Here is a 24,456-nt window from a genome sequence, read left to right as displayed (position 1 = left end):
CTATATGTCTCAATAAAAACACACCGATTACAATTTAGTTTCTATAAAATTTGACAACAAATCTCCACACAATAACGGTACCATAATAATTATAATCGAGCAACCGGTAATATAATTCCGCAGAGGCGCATATCACCTCAAATATTACCATTATAATTTGACATTTTTATTTTAACGAGACAATCTCACAAAGAGTTTGCAAACGTCAAAGGCTATATATCGATAAACACGATAGAATTAAAACTAATGTAAACCTCTTCCACCACCACGCGAAACTGATACACCTTGATAAGAGAAATATATATATATATATATATATATATATATATATATATATATAGATACCTTGATAAAAGAAATATACATAGACTATATTTGTAAAAAGCAGGGAAAAATGTTTTTGAAATTTTTAAATTTAACATTGTTTTTAGAATATTTTTTGTTGCAGTTTTTTTAAACAAATATCGCTCTTAAACTCCAAGTTAGAGTGAAATGTGAACTATTGTGTATAAAAGATAAAAGCCAACAGATATATTTAAAAAGCAAAGAATAAGATAAAAAACTCTTTGATAAAAAAATTACTTTCTTTGCGCACGAAGGAGAGAAACAAGCAAATCGCGTTTGTGGTGGAGAGCAAAAGGTAACTGATTAATTGCTTTGCACATAGAGATTGTTTTATTCATAACACTTTAAAGAAACAAAATCACGTATCTTCCATGTAGGTTTATGAAGATATTAATCTTGGCTACAGTCATTGGATAGCCTGTTATGTGTTCGCACACAAGATGCACGTTGAGAAGCAATATAATTTCCGCCCGGAAAACGCAAGTCAAGCTTTATAAAAATACTATCAACGGCAATATATATGTATAATAACGTATACAATTTTTAAATATACTCGACAATTATTAATAATTATGAGGCCATCGTTAATACGTCGATAACATACGCGCGGCCACTTTATTATCGTGGACGAGGAAAGGCACGCGTACAATCGATTCTCGTTAATTCTGCGGAACGAGATACATTTCATTAATGTCATTCTCTTAAACCTTTCTTCACAAGCCCTATTCTGTAACTCTTAACGACATTATGGATATCGTTATAGTATCGTTGCGCAAGTATTTTATATGGTAAAAAGCTGAACGACAGTATAACAATATCGACACTGTCGTTAAAGGTTGCAGAATAGGCCTGTTGGTTTGCCTGCGAGGACACAGATTGTTTCTCATTAATTATTTCTCATTTAGATCGTGTAACAAATCCTAAAGTATAAGCGTCCCTTCTGCTTTTTGATATCTTGTACTCTATAACAATTAAATGCAACCACTCGTCAATTTTATCTATAAATATTATATATATATATAATTTTAATTATAATAATCTTACTGTATCATTCTCTTTAACATTGAAATAAAAACAGTCTCAATATATCGCCGAGTTAGAAGCAGATATAATATGTTAAAATTGTATTAAAATTTTAATGTCTTCTTCAATGAAGACATGTATAGATGACATATACACGTTAAAATATTTTCTCAATAAAATTACGTCCAAAATATACGATCAAGCAATATTATACCTGCAATATAAACATAAAACACATGTATCGTAATCGAATGTAAATTAATTAATCCGGAGTAAAAAATAAAGCAAATAACGTGAATATGGAAGATTTATTAGAAAGATCTCTCTCTCTCTCATGTAGATTACACTCACCGTATGGTCACATAAAGTCACGATAGATTAACTGAGCATTAGGAGTGATGCGTGTTCGAAATTATTGTACTATAATGTCGTTATCGGTTTTCATAGTTAATTAATATATTACAAATACCTACAGCTCTGATATATATTTTTTCTCGTAAACTTTTGTTATATTATACCAATACGCGTATCTTTTGACACTATGTACATGCATAAATATATTATATACACGTTTTGAGACTACGCATAGTAGGATGTTCTAAGAAAATGCAAGAGAAAAAAAAAATTGTTTTTTTTTTACATTATACTGCGTATGAAATTATATAATGAATCGAGTAAAAATTAAGATAAGAATTGGAAAGTCATATTATACATCAAAGAAAAATTATATACACGGTCACTATCTCAGAATTCCAATGTATTCCAATGCAAATTTAGCATTTAGATTGACAAATGTCGAAAAAAATAAAAAATATAAATCTCAATTCCTGATAAAGTTTACAAAAATTATCTGAAAATATAACAAATCCGATAATAATTCGTAATAAATCCTTAACCGTAAAACGTTATGATTTTTTATCGTTTTTCTTTCATGATCTATAAAAAAATCGCATATATTAGGAAGTATAAAGACATGATTGACTCTTATGCTACTCCCTAAGTTTATATTTCATACAATATTTGCTCGCGTATGGATCTAATAATTTCTTCCCGTACTTTCGGAACGCATTTGGGATATCCGAGGTTTGGATATACAAAAAAATCTGCATAATTTCTCTCTCGATAATATACTCAATTAAATTAAATTAAGAATAGCTCTAATTTAAATATATAGGGTAAATTAAATTTTTGATAAAGCGGCAGATATACGAAATTACCCCATCTATAATGTGTCTCTTCGTAGAATTTTCGTATATTTTCATTCATTTATCTGAGATCCTCGGATATCCGAATATAAATAACTATATAACATCTTATAAATTCCTACAACAAACGCATACAAATAAATTTTCATAATGATAAAGTGTATAATAATGTTAATCCCAGGTACGCTTTCCTAGGACTTGCTCTGTATGATTCTGTATGATTTTATATTAAAAACAATATAAAATACAAAGTATGGAATATATTCCATTTTGCGATTTTGCGTCACTGTGCCGTATATTAAACTTGTAAACGGAGCTTGGTCGCGTAATCAATTGACACATACAGATGATATAATATCACCTGTTTTCTTCCCTTGCCTTCAACAGTATCGATTATTACGCACATCGTGCTCCATTCGTGGAAAGACAATATTCACGCTAGAAGATATACTGATTTTAACAATACTCAAGCGTCTCTTAAATAATTAACTGCAGTAAATAATGCCGAAAATCAACAGCATGTGAATATATATTGTATATATATCATTGCCATATACTGTAACATACTGTTCAATACCGTCAGCGTTAAGGATCTCTTTATTTAGAATACTTTTATAATTACTTCTTCTGTATTCGTCGTTTGACTCGTCCCTATAAAAAATAGCAGATCGCCGTAGTTTATATAAAATAATAGCAGCCTTTGCAACAATTAAGTTTACAGCGAATAACACGTTCAATTCATACGCTATTTTACAATAGGAATTTATGTATGAAGTTCTCTATGTATACATTTTCTTACGAAAAAAATACGAAAAAAAAACAAATGCAAAAATAAAATGGTGTGATTTAATCGCTGGAAAAAAGAAAAAATCGCGGAAGTTCTGCAACACGTAATACTTGTTCGTTATTATTAAGATGTTGAGTGTTGGCACCATATTCTCTCTAACGCAAGTTACTCGATACTCTTGTTTCTATGTAACATTGTTTCATCACTTTTACGCCGAGCATCGTGTAACAATGATTGTTTTTTCTTAAGATAATGTCAAAACTAAGTTATCTGCATTTTATCGTACTCGCATATGCTTGAGAGAATCTCAGGAGAGAACTACGAGATTTAAATACATCTTTTTTTCTTACGTGATGTAATTTTGGTATTTTTTCATCTTATTAACATTTCTTCGTGTGGACACCCTTAAATACTTTTGCACATTTATAATAACTGATTGATGACTCCACATTGATTTTTATAGCTGTCATTCTACGAAATCTTCCCCTTTTTAACATTTTTAACAGTAGTCATTATAATCACCGGAACAAAAATTATGCGCAGTAACTTTAATACTCTTGTCTATATAATTTAGCAAACGTCCGCGTCTTATAACCTTTTATCATCCAATTATAATATCTTATTCATTAATTCTTTATAGATCGTATATTAATCTAGCAAAACGTCCCACGCCGTTCTCAGCAATACTTCTACGGTTCTACATTTGTGACATAATACACTTCGAAATTTGTGATTAGTTTAGAATAGTTAAGAGCGGACATATTGCACGTCTTATCCATAGAATTTATAAATATCCAGGGAATATTCTGTGATGATCGCTATGTAACTTTAACGATAAGTAAACTAGTCTTTAGTACTACAACTGTTCAGTTGTATATCTGCTCGATATTACTTTGAAAAACTATAAAAATTGTCCTAATCGCGCTATAGGAATCGATATACTCTCTCACATTTGGACGAGAAGTATACATTATCAATAGATAAACGTGTAAATACAACTAGTTGTTGTGGAGTAAAAAATATTTCCAGAATACGTTTCTACAAGTAAAAAACCACGTTTCCATAGAAAATTATTGTTACTGCATATTATCCTTCTATTCTAACAGCGAGTACAATTTCTCAAGAAAAGAAATACTTGTGGAATTCACAATTGTTACTACAGTACGCGACAGTCCTTTGATCCATAAAGTGACCAGCGTAACTATTTTTAATCGAGTTAATAGGAATGTCCATATAAAAGCAACGCATCTCAGTATAAGTAATATCCACGTTATCTTTTATTCGCGATTTATTCGCGCATTTCAGTAAAAATGTATATATAAGAGTTATTCAACGAAAACGAGAGGAGTAAGTACAATTAAGTACTATGTTTGGTATAACTCTTTTATAATATAACTAATCTATATCTCGGAATATACTATTCGGAATGAATCAGTTAGAATACATATGAGGATTAATTGCGTATCACATAACTCAGTTGAAAGTGAGCAAATTTATTAGATGTTGACTAATGAAATCATAAATATTCTAGTAAATTGCTCACTTTTATTATTTTCATCAAGTTGTGTGATATCAACCCCTTAATCTTTCTTTAAATCATGTAGAAAGGAATGGTTAGTCGATCATTAGTAATACTTTGGGAATCGGATTAGCTGCGCAAAAAAATGGTACTGTAAAAATAAAAGATCGATCAAAGTAGTCAGGTACGTTTCCACCTTTAGCTAAAGGCTACGGAAAGCAACGTTACCCATCAACATGTCTATTCGCAGCACCATGTGAAAAAGAACATTTAACTTAACGATATATATATATATATATATATATATATATATATATATATATATATATATATATGTATGTATGTATATGTATATATATGAAAATGAAATTAAATATTTTCCATATTTTTTAATACTATGTAACTATACGGGACGTTTACGTCCAATGATACTGTAAGTCTCGAGTTGTTTGTTTCTACAGCATGCGTATCGAGTAATCGAATCGGAGGCAACCTAATCCTTTTAAAAAAGCTCAAATCGAGCTTTAATTTAATGGAAGGCAAAAGATCTGTTTCAAGAGACCTTTCCGCGGATTCTCATCCTCCATATCATCATAGTCATTTTCATCGTAATTGCTAACGATCGCATTATTATTGCCTGGACTGTAAGTTACGTCTGTAATACTTAGAGAACGAGAGCACGCCGGGCTTTCGTATCGGAAGGGGAAGGGCGGCGGCAGCCGATGATACTCGTTATAATTATTGTCGTTCTCATTTTCCTCTGAGTACGTCATTAAAAATACGTTATTGTGATAACCTTGATTGCTTGAGCCGACAACAGGGTACAGGGGATCGATACGAAGTTTCGCGAGTCTGTCTTGCAACTCATACATATAACACTGCTGCAGCTGATACTGCTGTTGCTGATCTTGATTGTGACGCGGCACAATAAAAAGTGGCTCTTGTCACACGCAGTCCTCCAATGACATCAATAGTGGATTCACATACTCAAAACCATCGAATTCACTCTGATCAATCTTCTCAATTTGTTTCCTGTAAATTTGCTTTTATAAACATGGTGTTCAAAATTTTCTTGACATAATAACGTAGAGTGTTACTGTCACAAATTTTTACAAAAATCTTTTATCAATTAAAGTATAAATTTAAAGATAACTTACGGATCATCCGGAGTCAAACGGACTTCCTCATCCGTAAATTCGGGCGGAAAATTCGCAAGATCGCGATCCGAATCTAAACGTGGTTTGTAGGGCGGCGTAACTTGTTTCTGTTCCAGCTACAAAATTAAAGAAAGTATTATTAAGATTCGTTTTTTAAAATAAGTAAATGTTTGTATTTACATCAAAACGATACTTACCATTTCCCAATCGATCGCTTTAAAAAAGGGATGAGCGACAATGTCGAGGAAACCAGAAGGCCTCTTTCCACAACCTAGCCTCTCTGCGGGATCCTTGCAAAGAAATCCTTTAAGGACAGACGCAGCCTTAACGGATAAGGATCGCGGTATACGTATGGTCTTCTCCAAAATAACTTGAAACAAAAAATCTTCTGTATTCTTGTCCGGATCTTCAGCTGCGCCAGTGAGATCGAAGGGACTACGACCTGCCAACATCTCGTATAGCAAAACCCCCAAAGCCCACCAGTCCACTGAGAAACTATATTCTTCGCCACGTAAAATCTCAGGAGCAATGTAATTAGGAGTACCGCAGAAGGTACCAGTGTTATCGCCCTCTCGAATGCCCTCTTTGCACATTCCATAATCTGTAAGCTTAACATGTCCTTCATGATCAAGCAGTACATTGTCTAGCTTCAAATCTCTATATATGATACCTGAAAGCAAACAATTATTGAATTCAATTGTATATTCCATTTCCTAGTGACTCATTCAGAAAAAAAGAAAATTTTTTACCCTTTTCATGTAGGAAATTTAACGCCAGGCTGATCTCAGCTACATAAAATCGCGCGTGGTCCTCAGGAAGACGGCGCTGTCGTTGCATGTGGAACATAAGATCGCCACCACGCACGAATTCAATCACGAAGAACAGCCGCGAAGGCGTCTGAAAGCAGGAATGCAGGCCCACCAAAAAGGGATGATTTGAAGCCGTCTCAAAAACATGTTTCTCCGTTTGCACCCAATCGATGTCTTCGTCGTCTGTCACTAGAGATTTCTTGATAACCTTCATGGCATAGATTCTCTTAGTACGCTTCAGCTCTACCATCAAAACCTTCGCGTAGGAACCACGACCAATCACCCTGATCAGCTCGAAGTCGTTCAATGAGTACTGTCGTTGCATGTCGTTCGAAGCATCGCCCTCATTCAACGCGTCCAATGGCAATTCTTCTCCTTCCTCATGTCCGATTCCTATATAAATATTATAAATATAAGTAATATGAAAAAGACATTATAGAAGAAAGTGATAGTTAAAAAGTATCTTTTAATTTTTAAAAGATATAAAGAAATCTTTTTAAATATAATAGAAAATAATTATCTAACACATAAACTATAAATTCATTATGTTCTTGCATTGATTATTAATCCTATTGCAACAATATCTTCGCAGAACATTATAATTTATCATTCTTTGACTGTGAAAAATGGTAAATTATAATCTTACGATCACGCGAATGCTCCTCGATGATTGGTGATTCAGTGATCTCATCCTCGAGATGAGCTGCTGGACCGCGTGGATACGGATCAAGATCTTGGTCGCCGTTTCTGTCGATCGTCTGCGACTCTGAACTCTGCTGCTGCTGTTGCTGCTGCTGGAGGCTTAAGCACGGCTTGCGCACCACCTTGTGGCATTTTTTGTGCACGAGCAATTTGCATTGGATGCACTTGAATCCCTGTCTCCCGAGTCCCCAGATCCGATCCTGGCAGAACGCGCAGAAGGCTCTCTGTAAATCACAAACCGACGAAGGACATTATACTATATTACTTTTCAAATTCTCCATGTGTTAGATGTATATCGTGGCATTCTTCGAAGTGTATAAGTCATATTTAAGCCTTACGAAGTAATGCCGCGATAACGAACGCGACGTTCCAACTTTGAAACATCCTGAGACTGAAGTCTGAGTCGTAACAAATGGTAATTAAGTTTAAGTATCCGGCCTTACACAGCAAAATGCTCTTCCAAGAGTTCGGGCAAAGTAAAGTATACTGGAGGAAGGAAGGGGATAAACAAAACGGGAGAATTACGCGCGAAGCAAGATTGAGAGTTCATACGTGAGCCTAGTTTCGTAAGAACGACAACTTTACATTTCCAACAACACAGTGAGAAAGATAGAAAGAGAAAGAAAGAGGAAGAAGAAAGAGAGAAGATAAAGCAATGTTCCCTTCTGTTCTTTTCGTTGATGACGAAATCACTAGCCAGCAAGTTTTAGTGGAAGTACTCTACGAAAGAGAGAGCTCTGCACAGAGAATGTCGGTTTCGCCGGCCGCGTAGTACCTGAGACAGATCTACCTCCGCAAAAGATTGTGTGTGAAAGAGGGACGGGAAAGAACTAGAGAATGATGAATAAAGTAAAGATTGTGCAATGATAATTAAATGGAATGATGCTTACCCGGTTGAATCGTTTCGCTTGAAAAATATGGCCATTCACTCGGTAGAGCTTCCTCCATCTACGAGCGCCACGTCTGTAGATGCTTCCTTCGGAAAATGAAATAACATAAATGTCAAATGATGAAAAGAACTGATCGATCAATTCGCCGTAATCAATTTCCGCGATTCATCCGACAATTGCCGAACGACGATGAAACACTATAATGCAATAATTAGTCTTAGCTTCATCTAATCAATTATTAATTAAATTGCTAATATTAATTTCTGATATAGCAATTAATTAAATTATAATGTGGCTATATTAACAAAAAAATAAAAAATTAAATTAAGTTTTGTTCCTTTTAAATATAGCTTTAGAGATAAATCTTCTCTGAGCTTTATAATGCCACTTACATAACATTTCGCGAGACGAATAATATATATAGTATCATATTATGTTATCCTTATATAATAAAGTCTATAATTCCAGTCTGTGTTCAACAATTTTATTTTGATGATAAAGTTTCGTCGTCGGATATTGTCGAATAACTTCGCAAATTGATTCCACGCCATCATCCTCTCTCCTTTCGCCTGGTCACAACCGATCGCACGATCGAATGACGTGCGGCTTCACCAGTAACGAACGGAGCGAATCGATGTGAACGGGAAACAACAACATTTCGTGCGAAATGTGTTTCATGCAAAGCGTCGACGATAAAAAATGCACGACGGAGTAATGGTAAGTTTGTTCTGACAATTCTAAAGGATTCGAAGAAGAGTTGCGATTGATCGGGTTTGATTCATGCTTTATCTACGAGTGATCGTCGAATATTAGTTCCGATATAAGGGATCTGAGAAAACCTTGGCGAGAATTACTCGCATATTTGAAGCTGCGCAAAACTCAAAGCGTAAACGTCATTCTGACGCAGTGATTTTCAGATTTCTGGGTTTCCTCATGTAGTCATGACATCGATAGAATCTCTAGTAGCCATTCAGCAACTATCGAACAACTGTACATTATAAGAACAAGTGTGTTTTAAGGTTTCTGACTCTTCGATGCAGCCACAATGATTAGTGATATTCATAAGTATTTTTTGTTTTTTATTAAAAAAAAACATAATTAATCCTAATCATTATAATTTAATAAAATACAATTGTCACATCTTTTTATATTTTGTACAAAAATAGTTTTTACAAATTTATTGTCGTTCGTTAATACACAAATTGAAAAGACATCTCGTAAATCTTTTATCAGCACGACTTAAGATGTGCAAAAAAATTAATATTCAATCTTTTGTAGCTGCACCGAAGAATTAGGGCTTCTTCAATGACTGACGCAGACGTTGATATAATGAAAATTGTAATTAAAAAAAACGTATCGGGGGAAGAGCTTTGATGGAAAACGGGGTGTTGAAAGAGATGAATGTTTTCTCTACGGCTCTTCTGCCTCCGCACGTAACTGAGTTACGCGTCGTGTGTGTTTGTCTTTATCGCGTGCTAATCGTTTCTTTCTACCGGACGGTTAATTAGAACTCGCTGGCTAGTACGCATTGGCTAATGTATATATATCAAGCAGCGCAAGCGAGGAGCACTGCGCGACTCGGCGGCGGCTGAGACGTTCCCAATGAACAGTAAACACACTCACTGTCTTCTCCCTGGCACGGCATCCCGGGAGCGGGCGGTACGTTCGGGAAAACTGCAACAGAACAAAAAGAATTCACGTTCGCTTTGCTGACAAAACATGACGTTTCCTCTCTCCGGCTTTCAAATAAAATTTCGGAGGTACGATAGAAATAAATCTGAAATTTTTACCATCCGGTTAAATAGCAATCCCCATTTTTCGTATGTCGTACCATATATCATATACATTTAAAAAAAGAAAAAAAAAATTATACTTTAAAAAGCCTAGCAGGATTAATAGATTATGACATAACGATATCTCAGAGATATGAGAAAATAGTCCGAGTACAGAATTATGTTAATAATTGATAGCAGTCGCTGAGCCAGAAATATCCAGAGGAAGACGTCGCGAAAATCATACTTCCTAGTACCAAAGCGGGATCAATGATTAAAGACTATGTATTTAATTCGCCGACGAGACGTCGAGTCGGCGACACCACTCCCGCTTTCATCCCATCTCATCAAAGAGGATTACATCGATGATTGGCAAAGTGTCGTGAATGTGAACTTACACGGGAAGCAATTCGAGAACCCGATCGAGATTCGCTGCTCGTTGTCCAACATGTTGTGTGTGTACTAGCTGCCGTGTCCTACTCAGTATCGCTCCGGTTACGGTCAGATAACGAGCAACACTGAATCCTATCCGTGCCATCGAGCGCCGTGTTATCACTTATCGCGAGAGAAACAGCGACACGTTCGCGATTAAATTTCCTCGCAACTTCGAGCGCCGATAAAGCTGCAAAGTCGACGCAGTCTGCGCGCGCGAAAATCTCCCCGCCGAAAGTCCTAGAGAGTTCCCGCGGACGTTTTCAATCTCGTTACTCGCGACGAGTTAATCCTCCCAACCGGGAGCGGGCATATGAATGCCGTATAAATTCTAATTAGCAAAGGACGAGCGTGGACACGAGCCCTTTATCAGAACAATACCGCGCGCGGTGCGTATAATGGAATGCTGATTAAATATACAATTAAGTATATTGCGTCGTGTGTCGCGGGACAGATAATGCTTTATGAAACCCTGAATGCATTCAGGAAAGAAATAAAAGTTGATTAACGAGTGGAATAAAAAGCCGCGAATTATTTCGAATTATTCGCTTTAATGTTTAAAGCGACCACCGAAATTTGGCCGGTCAAGTCAGCTGGTGCATCGCTGGTCCAAGACGAGATTTGGGAGAAAGATCGAATGGCTGAGACAGGAGAACGAGAAACTGATCACCGAAGGTCACAATGAGAGACCGCACAAAAGGTTTTTGTCTGGAGGCACGTGGCTTCGCTCAGGTAAAACCGCCAGTCTCTTTTGCAGAACTTCAAAATAGATCCTCGACTCGAGCAATACTCGACAGATGTAGGTTGATGGACAATAGACCTATAGAACATCGATAACACAATTTCGTTTATATATATATGTATATTGATTTACTAAAAAAAGATTTAAATAAATTTATATCGATTCCGTTCATTTGAAATGCACGGGTCAACTCACTTTATAAACGGATAATGCAAATTATACGAGCGAAACGAACGCATTAATCGGTTCATTAAAGGCAGAGATTCAAATCAATTTACAACCGTCATAATCGGTCTATTAATTAATTAAAAATTGAAATGTATTAAGATTATGAAATATCGAGAACTGCTAGATATTAAATTTGATAGGGAATCCATCGGCCGGGCAAGATTAATAGCTCGTCTTGCTAAAGTGACTCTCTGTAGAGCTTCTATCACATGAATACGAGACGAGGCGCAGTCGCGAGGACTGCGTGGATACGATGCGTGTCATACGATCGCGGGTTCGCTAACGAGGCCATCAGTGCTCTCCCGTTGGTACAATATACGTAATCGAATCGTTTGTAACGAGAGTGTGAGAGAGAGCGCGCGCGCGCCACGGTTCACCGCGAACGCGTATCGACGATGCCGGGACGAAGTGTGCAACGGCGCGAGAGGTGAGCGCAATTTCTTGAAATATTCATGGACTAATTATCGCGGAGGGGGATCGATGACACGGGCGATAAAGACGAGATGCGATGTACACTCACGCTTAACGTGGGGGATACGTGCAACGAGCTGTACACGGAATGCACGTACTACGACGCGTGGTACCCTAGAAGCATGCATGGATCTATAATAGTGAGTGCATAAGTGCACCGGCGCATATATGCGCGTGGGAAGGCAACAGCGAAGATCACACTTAAAACTTTGAGCACCTCGTGCAACTGGATCGCCTCGAGTAATCGGCGTCGATCGGCGGCCGAGTTTCTAATTCATGCTCTAAATTAAACATACGGTGCACACGTTGCTCTCGATTGTGCGCGAGCGCTAGAAAAGAAAGAGATAAAAATTATCGTCAAAGCAATCGCCGACGATAATAATCGCCTTTGTCGCTTAACACGCCGCGAAGGATTTAACTACCATAAAACGACAGCAATAGATTATGCGAGATGCATAATAAATATTCGCGCAAATAAAAAATAAAATAAATGTATATTTAAAGAACTGATGAATCTTTCTACCTATATATATGATTATTCCGTGAAATTAATGCGAAAGGTGAAAAACATGAATTATGTCATCAATTAAAATGCGATCGGATAAAGCGCGGTACGTTAAGCGGAATAAATTTGATATAGCGTAGAAAAAAGTTTCTCCATCCATCATACGCTCGACGCGAAAAAAAAAAAGAAAGAGATGCACTAAATCAAGCGGCAACTCGACACGACGACTACAACCACCAGCTTACACACAAGCCTTACTTTCAGCGAGGACAAAGTCGCGCGATAATTAATTCACGTGACCGACTTGTAGTTTTATATTACTGCAATGCGCTAAACGGCTCGCAGCCACGACGATTTCCGTCAACAAATGCCAAAGCCGGTGGAAAGGAGGGAGTGCGCCGGGATGATTCGCTGGCGACCGCGAGTCATCATGCGGCGGCCGGAAGACACGCGTTTTTCTGGGCGTTGCATCCGGTGCATCGAGCGACACTCACAAAAACGAATATTGGCGAGTATTGTCTTGGCGTGAATAGACAGGCGGGTAGACTTTGACCTAGATGCACGGACCGCATCATGAAAGAAATATGAGAAGGAGGAGAAGGAGGTAGTGGTGGTGGTGGTGGTGGTGGTAGTCGAAACTGGTCGCGCGCCAGAGACGAGCCTCTTCCTATCTCGACTATATCCTCCCTCGGCTGCACCTACCCCAGGTGATCTCGTTGAACTGCGACGGGGGGCCCGAGGGCTCGATGTCGAGCAGCGACGTCATCGAGAGCGCGGACTCCAGTGGCAGTGGCGGCAGTTGCTGCTGCTGCTGACTGCACGGCCCATGCACCCGGCACGTCGCGGTGGGCCCGATGCCGTAAATCAACTCGGCGTTCGCCGCCACCTCCTCGAGCTCGGCCTCGGACAACTCGTCCATCCCCTCGGGGTCCGGGGGGCAGGGCGGGAGGAGTTTCGTCGCTCTGGACGAGGTGCCAGGCTGGGCGAAGAGATCGTCGTGATGGTGGTGATGATGATAGTGATGATGATGCGGCGGACTGCCGAGGCAAGGGGGCGGTGGTGAGATGTCGGCGGCGGAGCGCAGGTGAAGCGGCTGCTCGTACTCGGCCGAGTCGCTACCCGGCGACGGCGGATGCGTGCTGGTGCCGGGTCTCACGTGGCGCTCCCGCGGTAACACCTGAATGCCGGTAGAGGTGAGAGAAGACGGACCCTCGACGGCGGTGGAAATACGGCGACTCACGGCAGCGGCCGCAGCGGCCGCTGTTGCCGCCGAGTACGAATAAAAAGAACCGCCCTGGATCATCATACTGCAGGGTGGTTCCTCGGTCGCGACCCCCACACTGGGGGTGGCCACGCCGAGCTCTCTCTCCTGTATGGTGGCGTAAGTACTCTGCGACAGCTCCGCCGTCTGGTGCATTTGTTGCTGTTGCTGCTGATACTGCTGCTGCTGCTGCTGCGACGGTGGTTGATGTTGATAGTACAGGCTCTGATGCTGCTTGTCCTTTTCGCGGCGAGGTGACCGACCCCGATCGCTGACGGAAGTCGCGCTCCAGTAGCCCCACGCCATTCTGTAGCGAGTCTAGCCGTGCTGCTCGCCTCGCCTTGCTCGGCGGCCTGGTCGCCGCGCTGTATACGTGTATCCCTCTTGTTCACTCCAATCGCGCGCCTCTGATGATCGCCTCGTCTCTCTGTTTTCGCGGCTCTCTATCCCTCTTTCTCTGTGCACGTATATATATATACCGATATCGCCTTACCACCCGCCTCGCAACTTGCTTCCTTCTTCTCTTCTTTTTCCGGCGTTTCGTCTCTCTCTTTCTCCTTCACCGCGGTCGACCTCTTACAGAAGCCACCACCGCCGCCGCCGCCGCCGCCGTCGTCGTCGTCGTCGCCGCCGCCGGGATGAGCATGCGGCGAATCACTGAGTCTCGATCAATGCTAGTTTACCGCCTCTTTTGCGACCTCTCTCTGCACTCGCGCGATGTAGTAGCGAGCCAAGCACACCGACACCGAGCTGTGGTCGAGGCGCACGACGATGACGCAACCCCTTCTTCGTGGCTGGTCGAAGAGGCAGCTCTCCTCTATCCCGTCGCGATTCCCGGCTCCACGACTTCCTCTTTCCTCGCGACACTTTCCACCCGATCTTAAAATCTCACAGCCAGATTCGCGACACGGCGTGACGTGTGAGCGTGTATGTGCGTGTGCGCCCTTGCTGATCGGTCCGTGCAAGGATATCGACTACCGCCGCCGACGAGATGCGTTAACCGCCACCGCCACCGTCGTCGTCGCCGCTGCCGCCGCCCGGCGCACGCCACCGACCGAATCGCGCAAACGCGGATCACGCCACCGAGGTGGAGGTGATACATGTATCCCTCGTCGTTCTCTTGCTCGCTGCCGGTCCGACATCCCCTCCTCCTCCCCCCTTCCCGCGCCTATATCCTCCACCCACGAGTTCTGCCTCTCCCAAGCTCTACCTCTTTCTCTCCCTCTTCGCTCTTTGTACCTTTGCCGTTTGCTCACTGATTATCCAGGGATTTCGTCTTGTCAACGTTAAACTTTACGCTTCTCTTTCAACGCCTCATATTATATTATATATACACGTTTCTCGTTCTTTCCGTTAACTCTTCTATTTCTTCCCCGTCGACGATCTCTCTGCCCTTTGTATCCTCTCGCTTCTACAGAGAAGAAAATGTTTCGTGTTCCGTCCCTTGCAACACGCAATACAACTCTGTTCTACTTCATCTTTTGCTCTACTTTCTGCCAACTTTCTCCCATTTTGGGTATTCGTATCTTTGAGTTACTACCTTGCATTTCCCGAGGTGGCCCTCGATTCTTCCTCGTTCTTTCGTGACAAAAGTCTTCGCTACTGTTACGTGCGCCAAGAAACCGAGATTGCGATATCGTGTAATGATGTTCAATCATTTTACCGAACAAGTTCGCTTATCGAGTTTCGTTTTCATTCATAAATTATTAAATTTTCATGGAACTCCAGAAAAGAGATGCAATTTCGTTAAGCTACGCTTAATGGAATTATTTATGGGAACAATATATTCAACCTGGCTCTTTAATCCTTCAGGATTTTAATTACTTGTACTTCCTTCATTATTTTAGCGCACCCCTGGGGAAGTTTGCGACCGATATCTTCGACAAGATTCTCCTACACCGTGAATTCCGTAACTTGAAACTTAAAAAGAAAATATATTCGTGGTGTACAGTTATTCTTTTTTTTTCTTTTAAAACATTAATCTTCGGAACTCGAAGGGCTTGTCCTGTACTCGTCAAAGAGGGGATTTCGATTATTGTTAAAGTCGCAAGGAAAGGATCGAGAGAGGACACGAGGCAAGACGGACCGGAAATGTATGCGCAATCACGATACGCTCCCTATTCCAAGAAGTGGCCGGCCACCGCACAAATGAGATCCGTATCAAATTATCTCGGGAGGAGCTGATGAATACTCCAAGCGCACTGTCGCTCCGACCACACAGAATCATCGTGGACGTGCGCGCGCGACCCGAGAATGTTGTCATCCTTGGAGGAATCGCGATAATCGATCGATGTATAGTGAATAAATACCCGGCGCTACGCCGGTCAGACGCCTGGATGGAGCTGTTTCGTCGTTAATCGCCGACTCGTATCGGCGATAAACCGCCGATAAGGCGAACGATCGTCGAGGTGTATACGTACATACCGTTATCCGAGAGGCGCGTATCGATATACTCGCCGTGTGCGGGAGGAGCGTCTAAATGCACACAGTGCATTTAGCACGCCGCCGTTAATATGCACAGGCCAAGATATATCTATCGGTTACGTGTAATTTATGGGCGGCTTCTTATCTAAGCGGCGACCGTTAACATAGGATATTAAAGACATTTACCGATGAACCTACTTTGTCACATACATATGTATGCGCTTCCGCTGAACTTTTACGTGCATGATTCACGAGCGCGGTAATCCATTCCTAATTATGTAAGCGCCTATAGCATGCAAGGCGCATTACCGTCCGTGCGCAGTTTTTTTTTTTCGAACGACTATAATGGCATCACTAAAAATCAAAGCGACATGCGAACGGCATCCAGTAAAATTCCAGCCTGACTGACCATGTATGGTTATTTCAGTGTCCTTCTCGAGCTCGTATAGTCTCAGGGCCTCATCCAATTCCTGCTGCGAGGCGATCCTGCACGGGTCGCCCTCGTCGTCCACCCACTTCATCGTGAACTGCTCTGTACCGAAGCCGCATATCGTTCGCATCTCCTCGCGCAGTGCGTCCACTGAAATCCCGGGAGTGATGTACGTGATTTGTATCTCCCTAATGCAGGAAAAACGTCACGTCACACATCTGTCTTAAAATTTCTGTGTTCCTTTGATTTGTGTAATTCTTATCAATACTCTTTCTTTAAATTAACCTTACAGAAACAAGGACACAATCAGTTACTAACACTAGATTTAAGAGATTAATTTAAATTAATTGTTGTCTAAGGCTTGTTTGCACCAATATAATTTAACATTCAAACTCACTGTCAACTTTTTTTAGTTCTTAGATAGAAAGTAAGTTTAAACCAAGTTTAAAAGCTACACTACAAACATAGATCTAAAAAGCACTAAGTAATTTCAAGGAATCATATATAGCTTGTATAAAAGAGAATAAATATTTCATTTCAATAACAATAATTCAAGATTTGTAATTGACATTATTTGTAATTGATTCAAGGTAGGTAGAACCTATCATCAGCTCCGGAAGGTTAATTCTAAAAACACACGTTATAAATATTGTTATATTGTGTTCTATTATTAATCCTAGAGTGCTGCTCATATTTTTCTAATAATATTATTGATAAAAATTCACATATATTAAGGAGAAAGAATAAGATATATTAAAAATTTTTTAAAGATTTTTTTTCTGCTTGATAAACTTCAAGGTGTTAGACCAACTATTAAATATTATTTTGAAAATTTTAACAGTAAAAACTGTACTCAACATGAATTAAGCACTTTAGTGTTTAAAATTTATCTACAGCACTTCATGATTAATAATAATAAATGACTTTCTTACAGATACAGTGCAAATTTTACATTAGAATTAAAATAAGCAATTAAAAATTTAAGAAAAATTGATCATTTTTTGAATTTCAAAAACAAACCAATTAAAATACGTTTATAACATGCATTACCCATTATATATAATTTTCACTCGAATGTCATCATTCTCTGCCGTCTGTGTAGGCATTTTCGAAACACAATGGTCTCCTATTCTGAAAGTATAATAATCCAAACCAAACAATTTTAGTACACGAAACTCAAGTGGCGATCGCGTCGGATTTATCTTAATACAATTATCAAAACCAATAACGTAAAGAAAATACAAGTAAAAAAATGCTCGACAATCCGGATATGACATAACGTCCAACTTTCCCACGGACGCGCGGTTGACGTGCGATATCGAGTCGCTCGCGGTCGTACGTTAAAAAAAAAACCCGAGATAATTGGGCAACGGTCGTCACCCGAAGGAAAGGAACAGTGCGATACAACAGATTCGCGGAAACGAGAGAGCGGATCACGTGAAATCGGCGACCGGTAATCATTCGGTTGCTGACGCGGTCGGCTCTCTCTTTTTTCGCGTCCGACTGGCGGTTGGATGCCTGCGAACCCGTGACAGTTGTCCCACCTTTTAATTAACGGATTATAGTTCGCACGTAGATGCATACACGAAAGTCCTCTCCGTGACTCACCGCGATGATGACCGCCGTCGCGAAACCACCGTCGCCGTCGCCACCGCCGCTGCCGCCGTCGCGATGCACTAGTTGCACGCACTTTTGTCGCACGGCCGTGAGGCTCTCCCAGGGAGAGGAGGAACGGGGTTGCGCCTCCGCGCGTAGAAAAACGTGGAAAACAGCTCGCTGGCGCGGAACGCGGGACGATACGCGCTGCGACGCGGTAACATCAACCTAAAAACTGTAAGGCACTCGTTACACGGCGTGGAGCGTTGTTACTTGGCAGACGCCATGTTTGTTGGCCGCGGCGCGACATCGGTGCCGTCGTCGTTGGTGCGCGAGCTTCGTACCAGATGGCGACACTCGTCCCGTTTTCCGCGTGCCCACGAGAAAAAAAGGAAAATTGCCGTCGGACGATTTTCTTTGATTTACGTAAATAGGGTTAAGAAAATTAATATTTTTTAAAAATTAAATTAAATTACAGTTAATAAATGACTTGTAAAATTAATTCATGCAACCTTTAACTGACAATAAGTTAGATTTTTGTTCGTGCAAGTTTTAAATTTAACTTATACTGAATTAATTTTATGCGTCATTAAACTTCAATTTAATTTAGTTAAAAAATGTTTATTCATATAATTAAACAACTTAAAAACTTAATAATTTTATTGGTTTTAATAAAACTTTAATAAATTAATCGACAATTAATTCAATCGATAAATTCATCACTTGCAGTGCAAGTTCTAGTTGTATAATTCATTGTTTCTCATTTTCCTTCCCACATGTCGGTCAAACAACGATAATTTAATTAATAATTCTAACCATGTTAATGAGGCGATTCTTACTCGGCAATTCAAGTTAATCGCCAGTTAAGCAGTTCGGAGTTTGAAACTGAAATTTACCTTAATATGTTTCCGATTTAACGCGTTATACTTTGGCAATGCTCCGAATTTAGCATGTTCTCCTAACTCCGCCGATTAGGGAATAGTCCGGCTTCTCGGGCGAATCGATTCCTGTGACTCTTCTAAACTAAATTTCTCAAATCGCAACTCTCGCGCGTCGCTGTCCACCGGAGCTTCCACGGTAGTGGACGGTCTGCTTGCGAATTCCGCCGGGACGGTCGAATAGCACGGCGGTGATCGAGCAGCCGCCGAGGTGCGATCCAAGATGATGATGCGGGCGTAGACGCATTATCGAGATGCGTCAGCGCTCGCAATTGCGCTTGTTTATCTCCGTCAGTATGTAGTTACGTTCGGGCGTGACTCGTGTTGATTCGTACCGACCATTCCCTCCCGGCATCCCCCTCGTCGTCATCCGCGCGTAAAGTCATTTCCGCCGTTGTGGGAGAACGTTATGCGCTCGTAAACGCCGGAGTCTTGGGACTCGGGAGTCGCGTATACCAGCGTATACACGCAGAGTTCGCCAGGGTGGTGGTTCGCGGGATGTAAACATTCGCGTCGCAGTCTCTCCGCGTGCATTCGAGGAAGATCGCGTCAAAAGGCGAGAGGAAGCAGAAGCCATCTGCGACTGTCCGCGACGCCCGACGCAGGATTTTGCAGCTTTTGCGACGATCATGAGTTGACACGTCGCCCCCCTCGACGTCGCGCCAGCGTTAAATGCCACCCGCGCCAGCCGCAGGATGGACGTCGCGGAGGACGCCGAGGCCGCGTTGGATCCGCGCATCCAGGTGAGGTTCGCGCGAGAGATTCCGCGCCTCCACGCCCGTCGCGTTTTAGGTTATGTCTTTTCGTCGTGGTCGCAGTGCCTAACACCGCCTGGTACATCGTCCCACTTTGCTTTCACTTTCCTTCCTTTGCGCGATAGATATGCCCTGGCAGGCGCGATAGATGTGCCCTGGGAAGCGCGATAGATGCGCGCGGTTACGAATGACGGCCGCGTCTCTCTTCTGCTGATGAATGGAGATGTTCTACGTTAAAGGGAGATTTAATCAGCAGAAGGGTCCTTTCCTCTCTTGGAACATGTCTCTCTTTAATTTGTTTTTGTAATGTTACATTTAAAGAGACAGATAATGTTAATATAAATGAATAAAATTGTTTCTTTTTTCATATTAAAGTGAAAAAAAGAAGAAAGATGAACAAGAAATAAATGACAGTATAATTAAAGTGATCTCCAGCTCTAAAGTTTACAGTACACAATGTACATTTTAAATTTGGAGTAAACATGAGAAGGCAATCTAGGAAATTTTGTCTTCGGACATGTTCTTTCTTTATTTAATTTTTTCTATATGATATATATAAAGAAAGTAATGAATAATAATAACAAATGAGTAACAATATTCTTTTCTTTATAAATAAAATAATTTAAATGTATAGTCTGTTTTTGCATATAATAAAACGTTACAATTAAAATAAATGACAAAATAAATTGAATCTTTAATTCTAAAGCTTATTGCAAAGATAATTTAAATAGATTCTGATTTTAAGATTTAGAAGAATTTGAGAAAAAAATGTGAAGACAAATATTTGAAAAAAATCTGATTGTTTTTTGGCACTTTAAATTATAGAAATTATATATAAAGATAACGTTTTATAAGATAAATTTGTTTTTTAGATCGAGTTGGAGAATTTGAACAATGCAGCAGATAATATTAATAAGCTGGAGACTGAATTGGATGTAAGAAACAGTATTTTAATTAATTTATAATATATTTTACATATTTGCAATATTTATTTAATTTTAATTGATTTTTAGGAAGCTCACACTGCTTTTGGGCAGCTCCTTTCAGATACAACGAGGAGATTGAAAGAAATTACAGAAAAATTAGGCACTAGTTGCATTGAAAAAGCAAGATGTTATTATGAGGCGCTAGAGATGGCTCATCAAGCTCAGGTAAATATCTAGTTTAATTTTATTATATTATAAAATAGAATAAAAATTATATGTATACCTGAGTTATATAGAATTTTAAAAAATTTTTATAAATTTAGATAATATTTGATAAATTAATGTTTTCAACAACTTCAAAATATGTTTCACAACGCTCTCAAATAGAATTGAATGCATAGCTTGATTACCGCACGCTGCGCGTTCTACTCTGATGCTTGCTTTAATAGTGGCATGAATGAGCATATCCTGCCTAGTTAAAATTCCACTCGTACTGATTTGACTGAGTTTACTCTTGTAATTAAAATAAAGTTCTATAAATTCAATATATATTAAAAGTTATAACTTTATGACTTACTAATAAAATTATTACTCACTTTAATACAACTTAATAAATTTTATACATTTATATACAGCAGAAAACTTATAATTCTATTGTGTGAATATAATATTTTATATGTAATATAACTTGTTATGTTATTATTATTAATTGTATTAAATTATTTAAATTACAACTAGTTAAACTGTTACATAAGTGAAGTAATGAGACATTTCCTATTTTAATTTGCAGGTACAGTGTCAACAACAAGCGCAACTGTTTCAAAGAGCTAGCGAAATTCATGCAGCGGCGAAGGAAACGGTCGCTCTGGCTGAAGCGCGATTCATGTCTCATCAGCATGAGTGGAATTTTGACCAGGCATGGCAGGATATGCTCAATCACGCTACTATTAAAGTAAGTATAAGAACAAAACACATAGCACACAATAACCGTGTAATTTTCTTTGCAAAACGTTTGGAACCATTGAAAATATCTTGACATTGTGTTACTTCTTTCTGTCTATTTAATGTTAATTAATTCACCAATAATTGTTTTCTGTAAATATAATAACAAACAAAATAAAATGATATTTTTCGTCAAGGTAATGGATGCCGAAAATCAGAAAGCGGAATGTGGTCGAGAACATCACAGAAGGGCGATGCTGTTCCACGAAGCTGAAAAGAAACTACTACAATTGGAGGAAAAGCATCGAAACGCAATAATAAAAGCTAGACCATACTTCGAATTGAAGACCCAGTGTGATCAGATGTTGGCGACGCAGAAAGAAAGAGTGGAGTACCTGCAGCAAGCTGTTAAGGAAGCTAAACGTAATTATGCAACGAGTCTCCGGACGTTAGAAGAAATTAGTAATCAGATACATCAGCAGCGAAGAGATTACGGTACGTGAGAAATATTTTAGAAACATACGAAATAAATATTTCATCTTTTTTTTTTATGAATATGACATTTATATTTTAGATATTGTGGCTAATGGACCACGAGAACCCGGCGTCGGTGCTGAACTCATTAATTCAGACATGTGTCAGAAGTACAAAAACGAATTCAACAATCTCGGCAGTCGTAAAATATCTCCTATTAAGTATAACGAAAAACTGCACGATGTAAGTAAAATATTCAGTAATTAATCTTATATGTACAAATTGGGATTGTTAATTTCTATCGTCTATTTAAAATTTGCAGAAACCTTGCTCGGTAAAAAACGATGCGGAACACCTTGATAAAAGGTCTGTCGATGGCAGTGAGAGCAAGTTCACGCAATGGGAGCTCGAATTGCAAGCTAGTATGGAAAAGTTGAATCGCTTGTCGACCGAAAATTCGTTGCATGTTAAAGAACGCGGCGCACAAAGTTCTTCCGACCTACCGGACACGGTTGAAAGCAGCGTCGTAAACGAGACGTGTCCCGATCTTTCATCTGCCGAATTATCTAACGCGCATAGTTCAAATCAATTTTCAAAATCGACTGAAAATTCGAGGACTAATGAAAGAGGTAGATTGTTAAAATCGTATTCAACGACTGATTCGACGACAGCCTTACGTTGCGCGTCGACATTTGTTTTAAAGAGCAATACTTCAAAGTCGCTAAACAACAGTCCAATAAACAAAGGTACGTCTAATTTCGAGAATAAAATCGCTGAAAGAACAGGAAGCACAATTATATCGAAATACGTGCCAAACAGAATCTCTCGATTTAATATTAAGGATAGAAAAACACAGAGCAGCTGGGACATTAACGCCCTTAACAATGCCGATATTAATGTTACAAGAAAAGAAGGTGGAAAAGATAGCTGTAGTAATACAAATGATACTTTAGCCAATAAGAGCCACGTACAACTTTCGAATTTACCGCGTGTCACGCACGTTTCTAATATCGAGTTCCTGCCTGCGAAATCTAGTTTATCAGGGCGTCATGTCGCAGCGACTTCTGGCGTTAACCAACACTTGGAGAACACACAGAACGATGTCGCATTATCGCAGTTGCGATCTAACTCTGACATTCTGCAAAAGCGTGCATCATGCAGTGCCAATTCCAGTCCGATAAAACGAATGAATGTATTATTATCCTCCGCCAAATCCTTAGATACTGAGAGCACGGATCAACTTGATAAATATTCCATTTCCAAGAGATTCGCGAGCAAAACCGCCAGTATTAAAGAATTACCGCTTCTATCATTCTTCGGGCAAACGTCCGCGATATCGGCGCTCAGAGGTAAAAGTAGCAGCATGATCAATTTGAGCGGTAAACAAAACCTGAAGACATTGCTGGATAATTCTCATCTGGGCAATATACAGGCGATCAGCGCAGAAAGATTGGCGAACGTGAGGCACAAGTTGGTCAACGATTGTCCAGAGATGAAGACAGGCGATGTTAAGAAATGAGTACAAGAATGCGATCAAAATAAATCGCTTATACGATAAGTACGTGATTTCTGCGTTTAACACGTGTGTAAGTAGAGAATTAATTATTAATGTCGTTCACAACAAGAACTCTGAAAATAAAACGTTGTAGCCTTAATGTAACTTTAAAAACATTCTGAAACAATTTCGCGTCTTTGAGGAGTCACGAAAAATGTTTCTGTAGTTTCATTGCAAATTATACAACGGCTAATTATTAAATGTTACAACGTTCATTAATGGTATATCGTATTAAATATAAACCGTCGATTAGTTATATCTGTTATATATTAATACTTTACTTGTATTGAAACTAAACGTAATCACAGGATTACGATCGAAAAATGTGATCATTGAAGTATCAGCATGGAATGGATTAAATAATAAATTTACGCGCTCAGTCCCAATTATGCATATATACCTGCTATTAAAAACCGACCAGGCGATGTACGCATCGTATCGTTTACTATTTTCTAATCTTTTAATATGTACTTTTTTAATAAAATACGTGTTTCTTAATAAGCAACTACATGTGTACTTTATTCACGCAACCAGTAGTTACTGCCGTATTATTTAGTATAAAAAAAAA

At 39.4% G+C, this 24,456-nt stretch overlaps 3 protein-coding genes and 1 long non-coding RNA gene across 5 annotated transcripts; 2 read left to right on the top strand and 2 right to left on the bottom strand.

Moving 5' to 3' along the window:
* Positions 1-5,253: 5,253 nt before the first annotated feature.
* Positions 5,254-5,777, bottom strand: LOC114254268. The gene has a single exon (XM_028190134.2). It carries the CDS (start codon positions 5,749-5,751, stop codon positions 5,404-5,406), a length of 348 nt encoding a protein of 115 aa, XP_028045935.1. The 5' UTR covers positions 5,752-5,777; the 3' UTR covers positions 5,254-5,403.
* LOC105832064 (atypical protein kinase C) lies at positions 5,777-18,688 on the bottom strand. Of its 2 annotated transcripts, XM_036291460.1 has the most exons (9): positions 17,753-18,688; positions 16,682-16,890; positions 10,061-10,111; positions 8,438-8,523; positions 7,492-7,771; positions 6,786-7,238; positions 6,234-6,706; positions 6,037-6,152; positions 5,777-5,911 (listed from the first exon to the last, which is right to left on the bottom strand). In XM_036291460.1, the coding sequence occupies exons 1-9, from the start codon at positions 17,977-17,979 to the stop codon at positions 5,824-5,826; spliced, it is 1,983 nt and encodes a 660-aa protein (XP_036147353.1). In that variant the 5' UTR covers positions 17,980-18,688; the 3' UTR covers positions 5,777-5,823. The 2 variants fall into 2 exon arrangements, with proteins under 2 accessions (XP_036147353.1, XP_012528136.1); XM_012672682.3 differs by lacking the exons at positions 16,682-16,890; positions 17,753-18,688 and adding an exon at positions 13,290-14,154.
* Positions 13,880-17,252, top strand: LOC118647168. The gene is made up of 2 exons (XR_004964474.1): positions 13,880-13,968; positions 16,700-17,252. It is a non-coding gene; the product is annotated as an uncharacterized LOC118647168 (long non-coding RNA).
* Positions 18,689-19,343: 655 nt separating the features above from the next.
* LOC105832065 (SH3 domain-binding protein 5 homolog) lies at positions 19,344-24,391 on the top strand. Its single transcript, XM_012672687.3, has 7 exons — positions 19,344-19,979; positions 20,864-20,926; positions 21,005-21,142; positions 21,708-21,869; positions 22,057-22,354; positions 22,434-22,576; positions 22,656-24,391. Exons 1-7 carry the CDS (start codon positions 19,932-19,934, stop codon positions 23,850-23,852), a joined length of 2,049 nt encoding a protein of 682 aa, XP_012528141.1. The 5' UTR covers positions 19,344-19,931; the 3' UTR covers positions 23,853-24,391.
* The last annotated feature ends 65 nt before the right edge of the window (positions 24,392-24,456 follow it).

This window comes from Monomorium pharaonis, chromosome 8 (assembly GCF_013373865.1).
Source record: "Monomorium pharaonis isolate MP-MQ-018 chromosome 8, ASM1337386v2, whole genome shotgun sequence".
Lineage (NCBI taxonomy): Eukaryota > Metazoa > Arthropoda > Insecta > Hymenoptera > Formicidae > Monomorium > Monomorium pharaonis.
This window is presented reverse-complemented; position numbering and strand designations above follow the sequence as displayed.

Coding starts and splice junctions, on each gene's coding strand:
- LOC114254268 (XM_028190134.2), bottom strand. CDS start 5,751: ATGTATGAGTTGCAAGACAGACTCGCGAAACTTCGTATCGATCCCCTG.
- LOC105832064 (XM_012672682.3), bottom strand. CDS start 14,154: ATGGCGTGGGGCTACTGGAGCGCGACTTCCGTCAGCGATCGGGGTCGG. Junction 10,112..13,289: donor GTTCAACGAGATCACCTGGG/GTAGGTGCAGCC, acceptor GTTCTGTTGCAG/TTTTCCCGAACGTACCGCCC. Junction 8,524..10,060: donor GCCGTGCCAGGGAGAAGACA/GTGAGTGTGTTT, acceptor CATTTTCCGAAG/GAAGCATCTACAGACGTGGC.
- LOC105832065 (XM_012672687.3), top strand. CDS start 19,932: ATGGACGTCGCGGAGGACGCCGAGGCCGCGTTGGATCCGCGCATCCAG. Junction 19,980..20,863: donor CGTTGGATCCGCGCATCCAG/GTGAGGTTCGCG, acceptor TTTGTTTTTTAG/ATCGAGTTGGAGAATTTGAA. Junction 22,577..22,655: donor ATAACGAAAAACTGCACGAT/GTAAGTAAAATA, acceptor TAAAATTTGCAG/AAACCTTGCTCGGTAAAAAA.